The sequence below is a fragment of the Oncorhynchus clarkii genome, chromosome 30 (assembly GCF_045791955.1).
Source record: "Oncorhynchus clarkii lewisi isolate Uvic-CL-2024 chromosome 30, UVic_Ocla_1.0, whole genome shotgun sequence".
NCBI classification, from domain to species: Eukaryota; Metazoa; Chordata; class Actinopteri; order Salmoniformes; family Salmonidae; genus Oncorhynchus; species Oncorhynchus clarkii.
This window is the reverse complement of record NC_092176.1, coordinates 13,139,567-13,160,055: the sequence shown is the minus strand read 5'-3', so window position 1 is coordinate 13,160,055 and position 20,489 is coordinate 13,139,567. Positions and strand designations below refer to the sequence as shown.

General features: G+C 45.3%; 1 protein-coding gene across 4 annotated transcripts in view; it reads right to left on the bottom strand.

The window, feature by feature from the left end:
• Positions 1–2,071: 2,071 nt before the first annotated feature.
• LOC139389872 (homeobox protein cut-like 2) overlaps positions 2,072–20,489 on the bottom strand; it is a 123,873-nt gene continuing 105,455 nt past the window's right edge. The window contains exons 6-22 of one of the 4 annotated variants that reach the window (XM_071136870.1): positions 19,938–20,088; positions 19,609–19,685; positions 19,459–19,525; positions 15,324–15,372; positions 14,481–14,585; positions 14,073–14,255; positions 13,915–13,973; positions 13,758–13,806; positions 13,253–13,343; positions 12,457–13,110; positions 11,069–11,185; positions 10,024–10,877; positions 9,522–9,687; positions 9,023–9,325; positions 7,855–8,043; positions 6,933–7,209; positions 2,072–6,821 (exon numbers count right to left, since the gene is read on the bottom strand). In XM_071136870.1, coding sequence (XP_070992971.1) covers positions 5,990–6,821; positions 6,933–7,209; positions 7,855–8,043; positions 9,023–9,325; positions 9,522–9,687; positions 10,024–10,877; positions 11,069–11,185; positions 12,457–13,110; positions 13,253–13,343; positions 13,758–13,806; positions 13,915–13,973; positions 14,073–14,255; positions 14,481–14,585; positions 15,324–15,372; positions 19,459–19,525; positions 19,609–19,685; positions 19,938–20,088 — 4,223 coding nt within the window. In that variant the 3' untranslated portion in view covers positions 2,072–5,989. The remainder of the gene's footprint in view (positions 6,822–6,932; positions 7,210–7,854; positions 8,044–9,022; positions 9,326–9,521; positions 9,688–10,023; positions 10,878–11,068; positions 11,186–12,456; positions 13,111–13,252; positions 13,344–13,757; positions 13,807–13,914; positions 13,974–14,072; positions 14,256–14,480; positions 14,586–15,323; positions 15,373–19,458; positions 19,526–19,608; positions 19,686–19,937; positions 20,089–20,489) is intronic. The other 3 variants (XM_071136871.1, XM_071136872.1, XM_071136873.1) reach the window with 3 other exon arrangements.

Here is a 20,489-nt window from a genome sequence, read left to right as displayed (position 1 = left end):
GTACACGTTTTTAAACCTAATTCTACGATCTTTGTTTACATATGTCTAAACTTTACATACATTGATAGTATGCCTTATACTACCAGAGAGAATGTAGAAAACCAGCCATAACCCATTTTCCTTGTCTTATTGCAGCGTTCACGTGCTATCCGAGTTATCGAAAGCTCCTATGTTCCCAGTTCCCAGTGGGAAATTTCCCCAGAACGCTCCTGCAAATCGGATTTACAAGTTGAAACTCTGAGAAAATGTTCTTACTCGATTTGCCGTTTCACCACTGACCTTTTACCTTTTCAACCAAAAATGACAACAAATGAGTTTGACTATTACAACCGTATTAATATAGATACTGTAGCTAGTTTGACCACATTGTCAAAGTGAAAGAAGCTAGTTACTTTATTATTTGCAATGTTAGCTAGCTTATCAGGTGTGTGCGTGTGTGTGTGTTTACAAAATGGAAACCAATCTGTGAAGCCTGATAGTGGTAACAAAAAACACAACACACATAGGATCTTATACAATAATGTATTGGATGATGGCTTGATACATATGTGAATGAAAGACACTTCGCATATTTGTATCCATTCTTTAACAGGTTCCAATGCCTTGAAACATGAGATGATCTGTTTTAACAGGCTATGACATTTCTTTTGACTAGAGAGGTGGGGCCAGAGGCTAAGATATTTAAGAGGTCTACTCTTGTTAGCTCACTTCTGGAACATCAGAACACATATTGATAAACAACATTTTAAATCCCTTTATGAACAAAACCAAATCTCATAGACGGTAAATCACTAATACAATCATATTCTTGCTGACCCAACTATTCTAGCACTTTACACCTTTTAGTGACAGAGGTCAATTTAAAAAAGATGCAAAGCTTTGCATTTCCCCTTACCAGTTTAAACAAAGCCCTGTGTCAAACAAATCGCAATCTATGACAAAGGCCAGAATAATCATGATGCTTAACAAAACCTAATTTCTAAATGTCTGCTTTTTACTTATGGATTTGGGGTAGAATTCCCCAACTTATTCACATATTAAATCTGTCTCATGAATACTACAAAGAGTCAACTCAGTCAGTTAAATATAATTTCACACACTCTCTACAACATTTAACCAGTGGGTAATGGGTAAAGGTTTACACCTCCACATTGTCTGTCACCAAAACTGGCAATTGCAACATGCATGGAATTCACCAGTGTAAAAAGGGAGAAGTGCCGAGTCAATGTCAATGTGCCAGAACAATAATACAAAACAAAGTATAATCCCTTTCCAAGTGACCAATATAAAATTGCATGCAAAATTCAAACAATGAAATTAGGTTTACGTGAAGAGGTAAGTAATCCATAAGGATCAGTGTAAATCCATTCATTTTCATCCATTTATTATACTGAACAGAAATATAAACGCAACATGCAACAATTTCAAGTATTTTACTGAGTTACAGTTCATATGAGGAAATCAGTCAATTTAAATAAATTCATTAGGCCCTAATCTATGGATTTCACATGACTGGGAATACAGATATGCATCTGTTGGTCACAGATACCTTAAAATAAATGGGCCTCAGGATCTCGTCACGGTATATATGTGCATCAAAATTGCCATCAATAAATGTAATTGTCGTTGTCTGTAGCTTATGCCTGCTCATACCATAACCCCACCGCCACCATGGGGCACTCTGTTCACAACGTTGACATCAGCAAACCGCTCGTCCACATGACGCCATACACGTGGTCTGCGGTTGTGAGGCAGGTTGGACGTACTGACAAATTCTCTAAAACGATGTTGGGTGCGGCTTATGGTGGGCATTCCTGCAGTCAGCATGCCAATTGAAAGCTCCCTCAAAACTTGAGACATCTATGGCATTGTGTTGTGTGACAAAACCACACATTTTAGAGTGGCTTTTTATTGTCCCCAGCACAAGGTGCACCTGTGTAATGATCATGCTGTTTAATCAGTTTCTTGATATGCCACACCTGTCAGGTGGATGGATCATCTTGGTAAAGGAGAGATGCTCACTAATAGGGATGTACAAATGATTTGTGCACAACGTTTGAGAGAAATAAGCTTTTGTGCGTATGGAACATTTCTGTGATCTTTTATTTCAGCTCATGAAACATGGGACCAACACTTTACATGTTGTGTTCATATTTTTGTTCAGTGTAGTACATTTTTCTCTGTAAGACAATGATATCTCATACAAGAAAAGTTACTTCTAAGTACTCCCATATACAGTATCACTGAGACAGAAAATGAGGTGTTAAAACAAAGGAAAGTTCGTCATAGTTTAATTTGGGATTTCCAAATTCCCCTATTTCATCCTTAGAGGTATATAATGTCAAGCACATATACTTTATCTGCTCAGCAAGTATGGAAGAGTCAATTCTGTCAGGATGTCAGCAATTTTAGAATTATTCCTCTCCCCGTTTGCTTCACAAAAACCATTTGATTAAATGACCTACTTCTGAACATTGTCACCAACGGATTACAAAATAGTCTGCCATTGTTCTCAAAAACCAACCACTAGTTTTCCATGTGCATTCCCATAGTTAAAACTTCCATAATCCCATATAACATATGGCAGAAGAACCATCCTGTCTTCTGTTTACTTCTGATATTATATTCATTCATTATTGTATTGACCAGTGATGAGAGTGACTGGTTCAGTAAAGCTTTAAGAAGCAAGACTACCCTGAGAGAAGGTCGAAATCATGGGCAAGCTTGCCAGACCAGAACTGGCTCATATGGGATTGGTTAATAGATCTGTACACTCCATTTCAATATAGTCAGCACATTTTGTTCAAGAACATATGATATCATTTTCAGTAAATGTGTAATATTTATATATCTATACATACAATCCAAATCCTCTGAACTAGTAAGACATGTGCAAGTGTTTACTACCAAATTCAACAATACAGTAAAGGCAAAGACTTGTGGACACTAAAAGTTAGGATAATTTCGATATTGGAACTTTTCATGAATCCTCACAATTATTAATATCTAAGTGCTGTAAGTAGTTCATACACAAGGTATTGAATATCTATTAAAATCGTTCAGAGTACCAAACAGAAGCAAAATATAGAAGATATTAGCAAACTGCAAGCATGACAAAACTCATATTACAGACACAATACAGTAGTGGCCAGCGGCAAGCATAATATGAAATAATTGATTTAATTTTGTGTCATAGAATGTACTTTCAAACCGAATTCAACGTAGTAGAATTTTGATGAGGTCATATTGTATCATGTTCTTTCCATCAGGACATGTATCCATGCTTACAGATTCTTATTCCAGTCAGATAGAGGTCGAACAAAAGAGAAACTTGTTGGTGCTCTATAGGGTATTGTGTCTTTCTACAGTATGTTATCATCAAGGAATCAAACCAGAGATGTTTGAATGACTCAAGACTGTGTTAAGCCACTGAACTAAACACTAGGTGTAGCACACAGTAAGCCTAAACCAGAGCTAAAGTAAACATTACATTCTCGGGCACTCATTTATCTAACAGTCAATTTCCCTTGCACTCACAAGTGCACAGATACAATACAGTATATTTACAAAAGTATGTGGATTCCCCTTCAAATTAGTGGATTCGGCTATTTTAGCCACACCCATTGATGACAGGTATATAAAATTGAGCACACCGCCATGCAATCTCCTTAGACACACATTGGCAGTAGAATGGCTTTACTGAAGAACTCAGTGACTTTCAATGTGGACCTGTTATAGGATACCACCTTTCCAACAGGTCAGTTTGTAAAATTTCTGCCCCGCTAGAGCTGCCTCGGTCAACTGTAAGTGCTGTTATTGTGAAGTGGAAACGTCTAGGAGCAACAACGCCGCAAAGTGGTAGGCCTCACAAGCTCACAGAACAGGACCGGCGAGTGCTGAAGCATGTTAAAATTGTCTGTCTTCGGTTGCAACACTCACTTCCGAGTTCCAAAATGCCTCTGGAAGCCTTATCAGCACAAGAATTGTTCGTCGGGAGCTTCATGTAATAGGTTTCCATGGCCGAGCAACCGCACACAAGCCTAAGATCACCATTCGTAATGCCAAGTGTTAGCTGGAGAGTTCAAAAGCTTGCCACCATTGGACTCTGGAGCAGTGGAAACACATTCTCTGGAGTGATGAACCACACTTCACCATCTGGCAGTCCGACGGACGAATCTAGGTTTGGCGGATGCCAGGAGAATGCTACATACCCAAATGCATAGTGCCAACTGTACATTTTGGTGGAGGAGGAAATAATGGTCTGGGGCTGTTTTTCATGGTTCTGGCTAGGCCCGGAAATCTTAACGCTACAGCATACAATGACATTCTAGACAATTGTGTGCTTCCAACTTTGTGGCAACAGTTTGGGGAAGGCCCTTTCCTGTTTCAGCATGACAATGCCCCTGTGCATAGAGCAAGGTCCATACAGAAATGGTTTGTCGAGATCGGTGTGGAAGAACTTGACTGGCCTGCACAGAGCTCTGACCTCCACCTCATTAAACACCTTTGGGATAAATTGGAACGCTGACTGCGAGCCAGGCCTAATCGCCCAACATCAGTGCCCGACCTCATGCTCTTTTGGCTGAATGGGAAGCAAGTCCCTGCAGCAATGTTCCAACATCTAGTGGAAAGCCTTCCCAGAAGAGTGGAGGCTGTTTATAGCAGCAAAGGGGGAACCAACTCCATATAAATGCCCACAATTTTGGAAAAGATGTTCTATGAGCAGGTGTCCACATACTTTTGGTTATGTAGTGTATTTCAACTGAGGGAGTAATGCGTTACCTCTCTGGAAGGGCACAATAAACACGACTGCAGGAGGAACAGCATGAGAGCCCGTGAGAGGACAGAAGGATGATGGATCAAGCGAGAAAAGGAGGATGAAGTCTTTTGTTATCCAAGAGCAGGGGTTCTCAATGTGGTATTAAATAATGTCAATATTTGCCTGTGACTCCTCACTAATAGATTCTCAGGTTCCATTGCTGTCTGAGACATAATTCAAACATATCTTAATCAATTTATTCAAACGGTGGGAGGATCATAGAGGTTAAAGGATCATAGAGGTAAGTCTGAAATAAATCATGTAAACTGTGCTCATGTGTAGTGAGTTTCACTTACTGACAAGTGCACAAGGGTTCAAAACTGTAAACCTCCAGGATTATATAACAACAAAAAAAGATTCTACTCGTTAGATTTTACATTTCCTTTTTTTCTTATTTTTCACAGATTTCTTTTCACAAATTTTTGCTCCAGTATATTACAGGTGACTAACTATAGAGGATAACAGGGTCAGTTGAATACCATGATACATCTGGTTCAGAAGGCTATTGCAGACAATTCTACAACATGTACAACCACACTTTATACTTTTGTGTTACAAATGTTTCAAAACATATCACCAAGAAACTAAGTACATAGGAGATGTTGAATATTTAGAGTCTTAAAGGACTATCCCTTAGTCAGTAGTACAATTTCACGTTACTTGACTTAAACTGTCCCGTTTTACAGACAAAATCAGAAAAATTGCTATTCAAAAATTAGCAAATTTGGTCATTGTCTCTTTTTATATAATTATAGTGCTTTTGATGGCTTAAGACAGAGTCTTTTTTAATCTCACCCAGTGGCAATCTACACAACTTCAGTGTACATTTCATGACACCATAGCTGCAAAAGTCTTCACGTCAGAGTCCATTAGGTAAAACAACAGCTAGTGCTGTTACATATATTTCAAAGTAGTATCCATTATCAAAAAAACTAAAACACATTTATAAATATTTTTATTTTCTAAAAGCCCTCTAACGGAATTTGTCTGTAAGTTTAGCTCTGGTTTCCCCTGGTATCCTACAGGGTATTTATTCAGTATGGGAGGACAGGGAGGACAGGCCTTCAGGAGCCAGGCTCCACTTCATGTGTTCCTGAAGCTTCTCTTTGAGAGTCTCCCATGTCTGGTGTGAGTCAGCAGGACTGAGGAAATGTGGAGGAAGGGAGGGGCCTAAAACTCCCACTCCAGGGTCTCCTCCCGGTTAGCCGCTCTCTCCAGCCTGTGGATGATGCTGTTGAGGTTGGCAATTTTCTCGGTGCGTCTCTGAACGCTCCTGTTGGGCTTGGGGCTCTGGATGGGAGGCATGGGGTTAGGGTCCAGGCTGTGGTTGGTGCTTGTCGTGGGTGGGTTGGGCAGGGATGGGGAGATGGGTGCAGAGGAAGATGACACAGGGGAGACGGACATCATGAGGCCGGGCGAAGAGGCAGCGGAGGGGGAGTTGAGTGAGACCTCCAGGCTGCTGCGGGAGGGCTCAGACGAGGCCTTGAAGCTGACCGGGTCCACGGGAGACTTGCTGGAGTCGTCAACCTCGTGCCTGGACTGGCTGGTTCTCTGGGGACCATCGAGGGAGAGCGCCTCCTGGAAGAGCCCCTGAGCCTGGCTGCTCATACCCTCTTCCTGCCTCAGGCTCTGAGGATAGTGTGGAGCCAGGTGTAGCTCTCGGCAGCCACCCATCAGGTCCTCATGCTCCGTTTTCAACTGAGGGAACTGGACACCCATAGAGAAACACTGGATCTTAGGCTGTTTGATGTAGCCGTTCCTCTCCTCCTCCTCTCCCTCGTCCTCCCGCTCACTGGCCTCCTGTTTGACATGAGGCAGTGGTGTGTTGGCGCTGAGGGGGCGGATGGGGTGGGGGGTGCGTCCAGCGGGGTGCAGCAGCCTCCTCTCATCTCCGTCTGAGATGGGGCTCTGTATGGCCGAGGGAGAGTAGCTGTGGTGTTCTGTGTCTGTGTCGTTGTCCTGGAGACCCTCCATGAGGACCTCCCGTCGCATCCTGGACCTGCTTAGAAAAACACAACAATCAAACTAACAGTTTGAAGGAGTCGTGTACCTTATTTATTCAATGTAATTATTCTAGTCCCTCTAGGGGTAGGGATCTGATGCCATGTCTGACCTGTAGTTGTGGAACCAGTTGATGACGGTATTGGTTTTGAGGTTGAGCTGGCAGGCCAGCATCTCAATGGTGTGCTGGGAGGGGTATGGCTCCAGGAGGTAGGCCTTCCTCAGAGCCTCCTTCTCCTCCGCCCCTAGCACCACCCTGGGCTTCTTCACCTGACTGTAGGGACACAGGTCTATTGAGGCCAGAGCTGGGCTCACACACTCAGAGCGGGCACTGGGAGAGTCACTGTCTGAGCCGGTACTCAGCAGCCCATACCGCCTCTTCAGGTAGGCTGAGAGGACAACACAGAGAGAAAGAGAGTTTCAATGCTGCATAAATGTTTTGGTACCCTTCCACAGATCTGTGCCTCAACACAATTCTGCCTCGGAGCTCTACGGACAATTTCTTTGACCTCATGGCTTGGTTTTTGCTCTGACATGTACTGTGAACTATGGGACCTTATATAGACAGGTGTGTGCCTTTCCAAATCATGCCCAATCAATTGAATTTACCACAGGTGGACTCCAATCAAGTTGTAGAAACAACTCAAGGATGATCAATGGAAACAGGATGCACCTGAGCTCAATTTCGAGTCTCATAGCAAAGGGTCTGAATACTTATGTAAATAAGGTATTTCTGTTTGAATTTGTATACATTTGCAAAAATGTAAAAAAAAACTGTTTTCACTTTGTCATTATGGGGTATTGTGTGTAGATTAATGAGGGGAAAAAATTATGTCATCCATTTTAGAATAAGGCTGTAAGGTAACTAAATGTGGAAAGAGGGAAGGGGTCTGAACACTTTCCGAATGCACTGTACATCTATTGGTACATCCACACAGTGCTCTACTGTACGATTGGCTAAATGCAAATACACATACTGCTAACATGCAAACCCTGAGCATCATTTGCAGATAACATGCCGTAAATAGACCAACCTTTCTTCTCCATCTTCTTCATGTCCCTCAGCTTGTCCACGTTGTGCGGGTCGTTGAGCCACAGTTGCATGCGGACGAAAGGCTCCCTGCCTTTGAGGCTGAGTTTGTGCCAGGGCTTGGGCCTGGAGAGCAGGTCTGACACTGAGCCCTGGGTGAGGCCCAGTATACTCTCCCCAAACAGCCGCTGGCCTAGAGCACACAAACAAAGGTTTAATCTTAGGGCTAGGCACCTTTTTTCTCCACTTCCTGCCTGAAAGACGTGCCCAAAGTAAACTGCCGTAGCTCAGGCCCTGAAGCCAGGATTTGCATATAATTGGTACCATTGGAAAGAAAACACTTAGAAGCTTGTAGGAATGTTTAAATCATGTAGGGGAATATAACACAATAGATATGATAGGGGAGAATCCAAAGAAAAAACAACCAGATTTCTTTGAGAGAGAGCTCCCTGGATGCAATTCCTATGGCTTCCACTGGGTGTCAGCAGTCTATGTTCAAGGTTTCAGGCTTGTAAAAAATCTGTTTCCTACTGAACATACTTCTTTCAGAAAAAAAATTATAGTTTGATTACATTTCAGGGTAACTGAGGAGTAAATAGAAATGTATTTTGACTTGTTGAATCAAAGTTTAGGGGTAGATTTTCAGATTCCTTTCTCTGCAAGTTGAACGAGTGCATTACTCAAATCGATGGGGCCAACTAAACTGGCATTTTGGGATATAAAGAAGGATTTTATCTAACAAAACAACACTACATGTTAATGCTGGGACCCTTTGGAAGACAAATCAGAGGATGATTTTCAAAAAGTAAGTGAATATTTAATTGTTATATGTGAATGTATGACACCTATGCCGGTGGAAAACTATTTTGATGTGGGGCGCTTATATCTACCTAAATGTTTAAAATACATAATATTTATTATTATTTATTTGAATTGCGCGCCCTCCAGTTTCACAGGAAGTTATCACACACATTGACAGACACACTGTATTCCAACCAGAGCACACATAAAGTAGGTCCGCTGGCCTAGTGGACATCTGACATAACTAAGACACAGGGTTTTTCCTAACCAGGTGGTCAGAGAAAACCACAACACATACCATTAACTCACCACAACATAAATCCCACACTCATTCCTAAAAGCCATATCCAGAGACAACAACTTACACTCACCTAGGTTGTTGTCTGTTAGCACCTCCTTGACCTTCTTGGTGATGGCGTATGTGTCCAGCTCTGGGGACATTGCCACCAGCTCCTGGATGCCCAGGGGGGTGTGGGGCTGGTGGAGGGACAGCAGACTGGGGGTGGATTTCCCTTCTTCTGGGTGGGGGGGCATCAGGCCCAGGCCATCAGGCTGCTGGTTCTCTTTGCTGCTCTCCAGGGTATGGCTGACGGGCTCCACCAATGGGCTGGGGTGGCTCTCCTCTGGGCTGGGGGGTGGGGAGGGCGACGACTGGGCCGTCACTGGGCTTTTATCTATGGGCGGTAGTCACAAAACATCAGAGGGTAAAATCATCAGTCAGAGCAACAGATAAAGAAGCAAAGAGACCTTCTATATTTAGCTGATTAGCTAGAAAAGACACTCGTACTCTTATTGACCATATGTATACAAATAATTATTTGTATAAAATAAATAGGCCCAAGCTGCAGTGTGTGATGTGTAGTGGCCCACCTCGAGAGAGGCTTTGGCTGGGAAGCTGGGTGAGTGCTTGGCCCAGCTGGTCCAGCAGCCACAGCTGCATGCGGATGAAAGGTTCCCTGCCTTTCTGGGTCAGCTTGCTCCAGGGTTTGGGCCGAGACAGCATGTCACTCACACTGCCCTGAGACAGACCCAGCACCTGGAGAGAGGATACACAGGATAAACATCAAGTTATTCCTACTGAGCAAATGCAACAATTTCAGTACCTCTTTGGTATCTGTTCGAGACATGACAAAATGCTGACTGGCACATCAGCCTCACATTACAACCACTAGAGGGCAGAAGCACTCAATCTATACGAATTGAAGAACAAACTTTGATTACACATGCTCAAAATCAGTTTCATATTCACATGATACATCTTAATCATTTTTGGCTTAGAAAGAGGCCTCACAAATGACTTAATGAGACACATTAAGTTATCCAAAATATGTCATCCTTTTTAGAGGAAGCATGGAGTGAAGTGAACACACACCTTTTCACCAAAGATCCTCTGACAGATGCCGTTCTTGGCCAGCTTCTCTTTGACCTGCCGGGTGAGTTCGATGGTGTCCACCTCATGGTACATGTACATCTCATACTGCTCCGGCGTCAGCGGCGGCACGGTGGGCTTCAGGGTGCGGGGGAGGTATGATGGGTAATAGGACAGGCCACGACCAGGGCCGGGTGACTCCCCACTCACTGACACGTCCGACTCCACTTTTACTTCCACAGACCGTACCATCCCCGAGCCAGTGTCCTCCTCGGCTGCAGACGCCTCCTCACTGTTGGGCAGACACTCTCCGTTCTCCAGCCGGGGCCAGGGCCGGGGCAGGGCCGAGGGGCCCGAGGACGAGGAGGAGGACAGGGAGGGAGACACTGAGGTGAAGGGCCGAGAGCTGCCGCCCCCTACGCCACCTACCATGCCTATGGGCCCCCGATCCACAGACCAGTGCTGGTCGAAGTAAGTCCCCGCCTCACCGATCTCCGACTTGACTTTACGGATGATGTTCTGGACAAAGGCGGCGGGGGAGAGGACACTGAGGGGGGTCTGGGGGCTGCTGATGGGGTTGGCCATGCACACGGTCACCGTGCCCCCCTCCTCCTGTTTGATGAAAGTGGGTAAAGGCAGGACCTTGGAAGGCTCAGGGAGCCCCAGGCGCTCCACCTGGGGCCCAGCGCTGGTGGCAGAGGCCCTACCACAGACATCCATCTCCATCAGGGCCTGCTGCTGCGCCTGCATCTCCCTCCTGGCCTGCTCCAGGATGTTCTTGATGGTGTCGTCTGAGCTGCCGCCCGCCCCATTACTGCTCAAGCCGGAGGGGCTGCCCAGGGACGATTTAATGTCACCTGCAGATCGTGCACGCACACACAAACACACGCAAACCGTTAGAGAACTCTACGAATACACAGTCCACACCAACTTCAAAAACGTCAACTGCCATCAATGAAAATTGCTCTCAAAATGTACAAACCAAAAATAATGATAATTAAAAATGTCACCTGACCTAGCACAGTTGAATAAAGAGTAGATGCATAACCTGTTCCAGACACACCTCCTCTCTGGGACTGGATCTCCTTCTTGGCCTGCTCCAAGATATTTTTGATGGCGTCGTCTGACCCAGTTTCAGGAGTTCGGATGCGAGGAGTGATGCTCCCTACCACAGAGAGGGTAACAGAGAGTGAGAGAAAAGGAGGGGGGAGAGAGAGCGAGTGAGTGGGATGGCTGATCAGAGAGCAGTTCCAAGGCTTTGCTTTCGACTGGAAGATCAATGGCTGCCTTTGAGATGTTGGCGTCTGAGGTTGCGGTATACGGCAAGCTCAACTTTCAAAAGCTCTGAAATCTGTGAAGAAAACAAAGTTTAAAAGTAACACAAGAAACATGGGAGAGGAAGCCACCTCTGTTCTCTTGGCCTCTCGCATCCCTATGGGAGGGAAGCTTCTGCCTTGTCCAGTCCAAGCTCTTCTCTGTCCTGGCACCCCAATGGTGGAACCAGCCTCCCCCTGAAGCTAGGACAGCAGAGTATCTTAAATAATCCCCCCCCCCCCACTTAATGTTCTTACCGCCTTACTAGCTCTGACTTTGATGATAGCTACTTTAGTGGAAAAAATGGACTTACTATGACTGTGATATGTGGCTGTCTCACCTAGCTATCTGAAGATGAATGCACTATAGTCGCTCTGGGTAAGAGTCTCTGCTAAATGACTAAAATGTCAAATGCAAATGAAGAAGTTAAAAGTGCAGCCCAGGGAGATTAAACGGTTTAAATGCAGAGAGGCCCAGAAACTAAACCACCAACCTTTCAAAACTCATCAGAGAGACAGAGCGGCCAACTCTGCTCTATCCCACAGCACTAATAAAATCCTCAAATACAAATACTGCTACCGCAACACACAACCTTCTGCTTTAGCACATTAAATGCATGTACAGCAAATTAATGCCTGATATTATTTCATTTTACTCAGAGCACTTTACATAGTAGGGGGAAACTCACCTCATCCACCACCAATGTGTAGCATCCACTTGGGTGATGCATGGCAACCATTTTTGTGGAGAGGTGGAGAGATGATCTATGCCAATTAGGAATTAGGGGGATGATTAGGTGGCCATGATGGAATGGGGCCAGGTTGGGAATTTAGCCATGAGGGGTTAACACCCCTACTCTTTAGATGAGTGGCATCTGATTTTTAATGACCACAGAGAGTCAGGACACCCATTTAACGTCCCATCCGAAAGACGACACCCTACGCAGGGCAATGTCCCCTTCACTGCCCTGGGGCATTGGGATCACCTTAGACCAGAGGAAAGACTGCCCCTTACTGGTCCTCCAACACCACTTCCAGCAGCATCTGGTCTCCCATCCAGGGAACGCCCAGGACCGACCCTGCTGAGTATTCTGCTGGAGTGACAACTGTCCAGTCCACTCACCTCTCTGTCGGACCTGGATGGTCCTGAGGGCCAAGATGTTCTGATCGTCAGACAGGAACTGTTTCATCTTGATGAAGGGCTCCTTGCCTTTCACTGTCAGCTTCCTCCAGGGCTTGGGTCGGGCCAGTATCTCACTGACCGAGCCCTGTGATAGGCCCAGCACATAGTGACCAAACACACGCTGGCCAATGTTGTGCTTCAGCAGCTGCTCTTTGACCTGGAAGGCAATCTCTGCTGTCTCCAACTGGTCGTCATCACCCGCAGTGGAGCTCCCGCTTTCCGATTGGTCACTGGGCAGGCCGGCCTCGATGCCGCCGGCCCCTGCAGGTCCCTGATTGGCTGAAATTAGGGTGACTTTGGCTGCATACAGGGCGGTGGGGAAGGCCATGAGGGGGCTGCCGGATTCCTTCTTAAAGAGTGGGGAGGAGAGGAGCTGCTTGTGGACGACGTGGTCCGCAGACAGCCTGTCCCTTGAGCAGGGGGACACAGAGAAGGGGCGGGGGAGGTCGTGGCTAGAGGAGGAGACGTCCATTGTGGGGGGTCCAGGGCTGGCAGAGGTACGCTCATCCACTTGGGAGACTGAGGAGAAGGACCCTGAGGGCCTGCCCCACTCCCTGTCTGACTCCCTGCCTGACTCCTCCGATCGGTCCTCATCTGCAGACACAGAGTCACACTCAGATTAGCAGCACTTTCACAGCCACTGGGGTATACAGCTGCATAGAGCCAACACAGTACAATACAAACAGCTTTCAAGAACTACAATTAGATTTCATAGGCATAGATACTGTTGCCTCACCATTGTTGTGTAAGATTCTGGCCTTATCCATCAGGTACTTGGGAGAGGGAAGAAAGGCCTCTTTGTCCCGCAAAAAAGCCTCTGCAGTGTCCTGGTGAGAGAGAGAGAGAGAGAGAGAGAGAGAGAGAGAGAGAGAGAGAGAGAGAGAGAGAGAGAGAGAGAGAGAGAGAGAGAGAGAGAGAGAGAGAGAGAGAGAGAGAGAGAGAGAGAGAGAGAGAGAGAGAGAGAGAGAGAGAGAGAGAGAGAGAGAGAGAGAGAGAGAGAGAGAGAGAGAGACACACACACACAGGCTGTTCAATTTCGATTAATCAATTATAGTGGCTGTAGATATCCTTACAATGCATGACGCTCACTGAGGCATTCAATGGCACTGCTAAACTTTTTCTTCCCTGACAGCAGTGGAACATTAAGAGGAAACGAAAGTTCTGTTTTGTTAAGAAGCACACTATTTTGATTAATGCTGGGCTATGAACAACAAGGCAATAAACTTCAATATATATCTCACCTGGGACGAGCTACCATTCGTTGAGGCCAGCTTCATTACCTTCAAGATACTACAAGAGGAAAAAACAACAGTAAGAATGTTATATTGTGTTTCTACATATAAGATATTGTAATATGATTAGTCGTCTCTTCTCAAGCACCATGGGTGTTTGTCTCACCGGAGTTCTGTTTTAATCTCTTCATAGTCCAACTGGGATTGCAGTTTAGCTTCTAATCTCTGAAACAGTCAAAGAGAGGAAGCATATATCAGCAAACTCCACCGTCAAGAAGGTGGGTCCATACCGCTTGCCATTTGAGTGTGTGCAGTGGGACTTACCTCAATAGCTTCTGTCTTATAGGCCAGCTGGCTTTCCAGCTCAATGATCTGATTGGCTGAGGTGTTTTGGACTTTCTGTAGTGCGAACTGTAGTCTCTGTACGTTTTCCAGTAGCCTGAGGATCTCTCGGTCTTTAGCCATCAGCTTAGCCTCCAGCTTGGATGGCAACACATCACCCCTCTCCTAAGTGGAAGAAAGAAAGACAGAGTGTGAGAGGAAAAGGAGTCAAAGACACTGAAGGGTAAATAAATGGAAGGTGAGAATTCCTTTTGAAAAAGGCTAAAATTTTACCGTCCAGAATTCCCACACTTAAAAGATCCATGATGTGAAGCTTCAATGAATTTGAAGGGGGGGGGGGGATTGAGGAACACATTGATCTGAACAGAAGAGGATGTGGTCTCGTCTCACCCCACTAGTGCCCTCTGGTGGATGGCAGCTCCCTGGGGTGGCGCTCCGGGGACTGGCCAGTTGTTCCTTTAGCCTCTCCACCTCCCTCTGGGCCATTTCTGCTTTCTACAATCAAACATCACAGCATTACAACTCACACAACAGAACACTGACACAACCAACCTGTCAGTCACTCAGCAGATATATAGATGAACTGGTCCTGAAGAGCACAGACTGATGAATCTGAGGACAGACCTTCAGAAACTAAATAAATAGAGGAGGACCACCGGCAGAAGACTGCAACTCGATATTCCTGAGAGGACTGTTTAGTCAGTGTACTTTCTTCCCAGACTGTTTACCTGCTCCGTCACACTCGGGCTGCTAATTAATGATTAATTTTGAGAAAATTTAACTAAGAGCTGCTGGCGGAGAGAAAGAGAGAGAGAAGGAGAAAGAGAAGGTTCAAGAGAGAGAATGACAGAGAGAGAGAGAGAGAGAGAGAGAGAGAAGGAAAGAGAAAACAGAGAGAGAAGAGAAATCACTAGGAAGGAAAGGAAGCAATTAAGGCAATGAGGTAGGTACGAGCCCCAGTGCACGGCACTCCGGCATCAATCGCGCTTGGCAGTCTCTCCTGTCCTTTACTGAGTGTTGCAGTGGTGCCGTGGAGCACCCACAGACGGGGGCCAGGGTTTACTGCCTCTAATCACAGGAGCTCAGGGAGGGGGAGGCAGGGTAGGGAGAGGCAAGGGGGCTGCAGAATGCAGGGTGTCTAATTAAACAGGATGCTTGATTACAGGAGTGATTATCTTAACGAAGAAGCATCTTATTCAGAGGGCTGCCAACAGGACGGCATTTTTCACTCACCTGGTTTGCCTTCTCAAGATTCATCATGATCACACCGACCTCCTCCGCCCTGGAACACAAACAGAACCAGCCTGGGTTACGGAGGGGGCAATCGCCTAGTCTAGCATGATTTATACACCCTCCTTGACGTCTGACCTCAATGTAGGGCAACACCATACAGCACAATACGCAATACATATAACATGAGTCTATAACACATTATAAACTGGGTGGGTCGAGCCCTGAATGCTGATTGACTGACAGTCGTGGTATATCAGACCATATACAATGGGTATGACAAAACATTTATTTTTACAGCTCTAATTATGTTGGTAACCAGTTTATACCAATAAGGCACCTTGGAGGTTTGTGGAATATGGCAAATATACCACGGCTAAGGGCTGTATCCAGGTGGGTCTAATCCTGGATGCTGATTGGTTAAAACCGCGTTCCAGCCGGTGTCTATTTCACAAGTTACCACCGGCTAAGGATATGACGTTGAAATGGCTAGTTACTATTCCATCTCACCCTGCAATCCACTGTCTCATCAGCCCAAACAGGCAACATATAAACTTGATCTCCACTGTAAAAAAGCATCTAGACATAATCTCCCCTTAGATGAGCGTTTGGTTTTCAACAGCAGAGATTTGTATGAACCTTGTTGTCTGTCTCCAACATTTGCAACATTGTTTCAATATTCAAATTTGATCTCCAGCTGTCCCATAGGAATGAATGTGTCAAGAGTTGGAATGAGACAGACAGACAGGCAGGCAGCTTTTCTCCAAATCATGAATCAGCATAAGTTGTATGGATATCTACAAAGAAATGACAATAAAAAAACAGGTCTAACTAAATGAAATGCAGTTTGCTGTCTTTCCAGGATTTGAAGGGATTGTGTTAGCTATGTAGATGGCTAGGTTCTCTGAACAGTGTCCTGGCGAGAGGGCCCATTTTCTATACCAGGCGAAATCCCGCATCACTAGCTAGCTCATTGTTCTGTTCATGTCATTAGGAAATAGCATAAACAAATGAAAATGCAGATACTTTTCTGTTATTCTGGCTGCACTGTTTGACGTGACTGCGTTAGCCCAAGTTGACTAGCTAGCAAGAAAGGGGATAAGAACGGAACATTAACTAACGACTGGGTCACGTCCATAGATACAGAATAAAATACTTCACGACTGGGTTGCATCTCTGGCAACCTAACCGATAGAATGAACAACCAGCCGGCTTGGGTAGCAACCCTAGATTTGTGTCGGGACTATATCTTGTGGAAAGATGAAACAGTATGAATAAATTCATCAAAATAATGTTTTTTTAAATGTCAATCATTATTTGAATTGGTTGGTAACCCATTGAACAAAAGTGATAATGCCCTCGAAACCAGTGTTTGGAGGATATATTGTCACAGTTTGCCAGATCTCCCGTGCCAATATATCCTCCAAACACCGACTTCGAGGGCATTATCACTTAATTATACAATGGGTGTGTCTAATCCTGGATACTGATTGGTTAAAACCACGTTCCAGCCGGTGTCTAGTCCACAAATGACCACCGGCTAAGCCCATGATGTTGAAATGCCTATTTAAAGTTCCATCTCACTGCGCAATCCACTGTCTAGGGCCTAGCAACACCCGTGCCAATATATCCTCCAAACACCGGCTTCGAGGGCATAATCACCTAATCATCAGCTCGTTATCAGACCCCTTACACACTTTTCTGAAACGATTCACACTAAATCACACACAACATAAACAAAGCATCCTTCCTCACATAGCTCACTACAGTACAACCAAAACCAGACAGAAACGGACTGCATGTCTGATCAATACAATACTTTTCTTTGGAGATTTCATTCCTACATGCCTCCATCCATCTAACAATCAGAGAAGTCCAATATAAATAGACAGATTATTCATGAGGTTTGTTTGAAGTTCAAAAGTTTCTTTTCAGACACATGGGAGATGATTTTCAAAATGTGGAGAAAGATGAATTAACGAGAACTGTGAAATTGATTAAAATATGCAAAGATTTCTGAAGTTTTCAGGACAAAGAAACCCCTTTCCGTTTCACTAAATGTGTTTTGAGAGCAAATCAGCGATATTGTTCACTATCAAACAAACTATTTTCAAACAAACCATGTTCTTCCTCACCTCCGTCTGCACCCACAGTGCCCTTCATCTCACTGCTGGTTATTATGTGCTTGTTTGAGGAAGATTAATGGCACAAACAACTTAACTGCATGACTTATAACCCATTCTGAATAGTCACAGAGCATTGCTTTTGGGGGGGAAGGGGAGGGGGGGGGGGGTGAAACAATAGTAAAACCAGGCCCATTAAAAATTCAAATAAATCAATAGTTCTCTATATTAATTAGTAGTGGTGTGGTGTGCAATACAGTCCAGAAGCTCTGGGCAGAGTCCAGGCCACATCAATAAGCCCAGGATGGATGGAACCACACTGACAGAAAAAGGTAACAGGTGTCATATCCAGATTTAATGAACTTGAGCAGTATGGAAAACATGCTTTGTATTGATTACCTGTTCAGATACTCAAAACAGCCAAATCAGCTTTATTATTAACATCAAGGAAAAAGTCAATCAGAGTAATTAGGAGGTGAAGTTAGCTACACAGAGCCACGGAGATGAGTACTGAGAGGTAGTGCTGATAATGGACCAGGGGGGTGTTTAGTGTTTCTATTAGCCTATCACAGGCAGCTGAGGACAACACCCACTCATCGGACAACCCATATAGGATGTATTCCTCATCACCTATTCACTAACTACAAGCCGAGCCATTCACAAACGAAGCATTGGCCCAGTGGCCCTAACACCAACGCACAACCATCCTTCCTCTCTCCCCTCACAGAGAGCTAACGAGCCGTTACTGTGAACAGCTGCTGAACATGAAAGGGGAGTCGAACGGAAAATTCTTCAAATCCAGCAGAATGGATGGCGGTGGGTCTGGAAACTCCAGTTCAATTGCACCATGGATTAAGCCTGGGAGAAAATCCATTAGCACCGGCTCACTGTGCTCCGTCCGCAGCACTACCCAAACAAAGGAGTGTTGACTTTGAATGTCTATCGACATCCGTCATACAACTTCACATTCATTTCAACCGTTGAGCTGGATACATAGCGCTCACAGATCCAGGACAAGGTAGAGTGTTTTCTGAAGCAATCTTTAAATGAAGCCATTCTTCTTGAGGCCTGGCAAGGCAAGGCCCTGGCTGTCAGACAGAGGAGGCCAACACAGAGCTCTCCCATCCATCCACCTGCATTAGTCGGTGAGTCACACCACAGTAACATCCGAAATGGCACCCTATTCCCTATATAGTGCACTACACGCATAGGGCTCTGGTCAAAATTAGTGAACTATATAGGGAATAGGGTGTAATTTCCGTTGCAGCCCAGGTCTGTTTTTACAATGGCATTCTAAAGGTTCAGACTGGACATGGGTACATTACAGTGGAGAGTGACCATGTGTGAATTAGGGTAGAGCAAGCATGGCTAAAGAGAGAAGGCTGAGCATAGTGGTGTATGCATAGGTGGGGCTGAGTAGGGACCTGCAGTAGGGACCTGCAGTGGGGACATGCATTAGGGACCTGCAGTGGGGACATGCATTAGGGACCTGCATTAGGGACCTCCATTAGGGACCTGCATTAGGGACCTGCAGTAGGGTCCTGCATTAGGGACCTGCAGTGGGGACATGACTAGGGACCTGACTAGGGACCTGCAGTGGGGACCTGACTAGGGACCTGCAGTGGGGACATGTATTAGGGACCTGCATTAGGGCCCTGCCGTAGGGACCTGCAGTAGGGACCTGAGTAAGGACCTGCATTAGGGACCTGCATTAGGGACCTGCAGTAGGGCCCTGCAGTAGGGCCCTGCCGTAGGGACCTGCAGTAGGGACCTGAGTAAGGACCTGCAGTAGGGACCTGCAGTAGGGACCTGACTAGGGACCTGCAGTAAGGACCTGCAGTAGGGGCCTGCAGTAGGGACCTGCATTAGTATAGATGGAAAGATCATGAGTAGAGTAAATGAGGGTTAGGGAATATGTTAGAGAACAAGCAGTGAGACCACAGTATGGACATAGGCTGAGTGGGTTACATGAACAGAGGAGTTGAGAGACAGTGGAGATATAAGCAGGCTCTTACTTGTTGGCCTTCTCCTGGTCGTATTTACACCGCAGGTCCAGAAGATCTGTCTGGGCTGTGCTCAGAGCTAGAGAGATAAAGGAACAGGATTAGTCATGATGACCTTTCACCTCACTGTGTCCAGAAAGGACCACTGGACAAAACACTCACATGAATGCAGCACTTTGATCCTCTCCTCGGCCTCACCCAGTCTGTCGGCCAGAGTGGCATCTGTGTCTTCGGCTTCCCTATGAGAAGAGAGACGCAATGTCAAAGATGACCATGCTTACTTACTCTCAGGCATACAGCACACATACTGTATTACATTCTGTTTCCACTCATTAGATTGAGGTTTAAATGTGATTACATCCAGGTCTATTGTCATTGTGCAGTATGACTGACGGGCTGGGGGCTGTCCTCTTTTTTGCCTTTATCATGTACACATCATATCATGTTCACAAGGTTGTGAGGGAGGCAAGGACCAGGCCTGTGTTTCTAACCCTTCTGTCTGGTTCTGGCCCTGGTGGTTCTGCTGAGGTGAGCCTGTGACTCTGAGGGCCTGTTTGCTGTTTGGAGTCATCACACCAGCTGTCCAGCTCGATGCCTCCCCAGGTCCTGACTCTGCTGCTGCTGGGTCCTCCTCTGTGTCTCCTGTGGATAGGGAGCAGAGTACAGATGAGTGCTGTGATCATCTGAGGTGAGAGGCCACAGTAACTACATGGAACAGAGACATCCGTGTGTGGATAAAAGTGGATTGTTTGTAGAACAAAAATAGTTTATTAATTTTTTTTTCTCTGAAATTGAAATTTTTAACAATCGAGGAGCAGTGAGCTAGGCCTGGGCCCATTCTGTGGTCAAGGCTGTGGCTGCAACCTGGTCTCAGAGCATTTCTTATTATTTTGTACGTAAACCACGACACTCCAGTTAGTATGATATGTTACCTTTCATATGGTATGTATTAATTTGTGGATATCCATCACCCATTAAATATGATATGTTAAGAATTACAATTCATATTATATGTTATGAATTGGCAAAACGTGCAACATGTA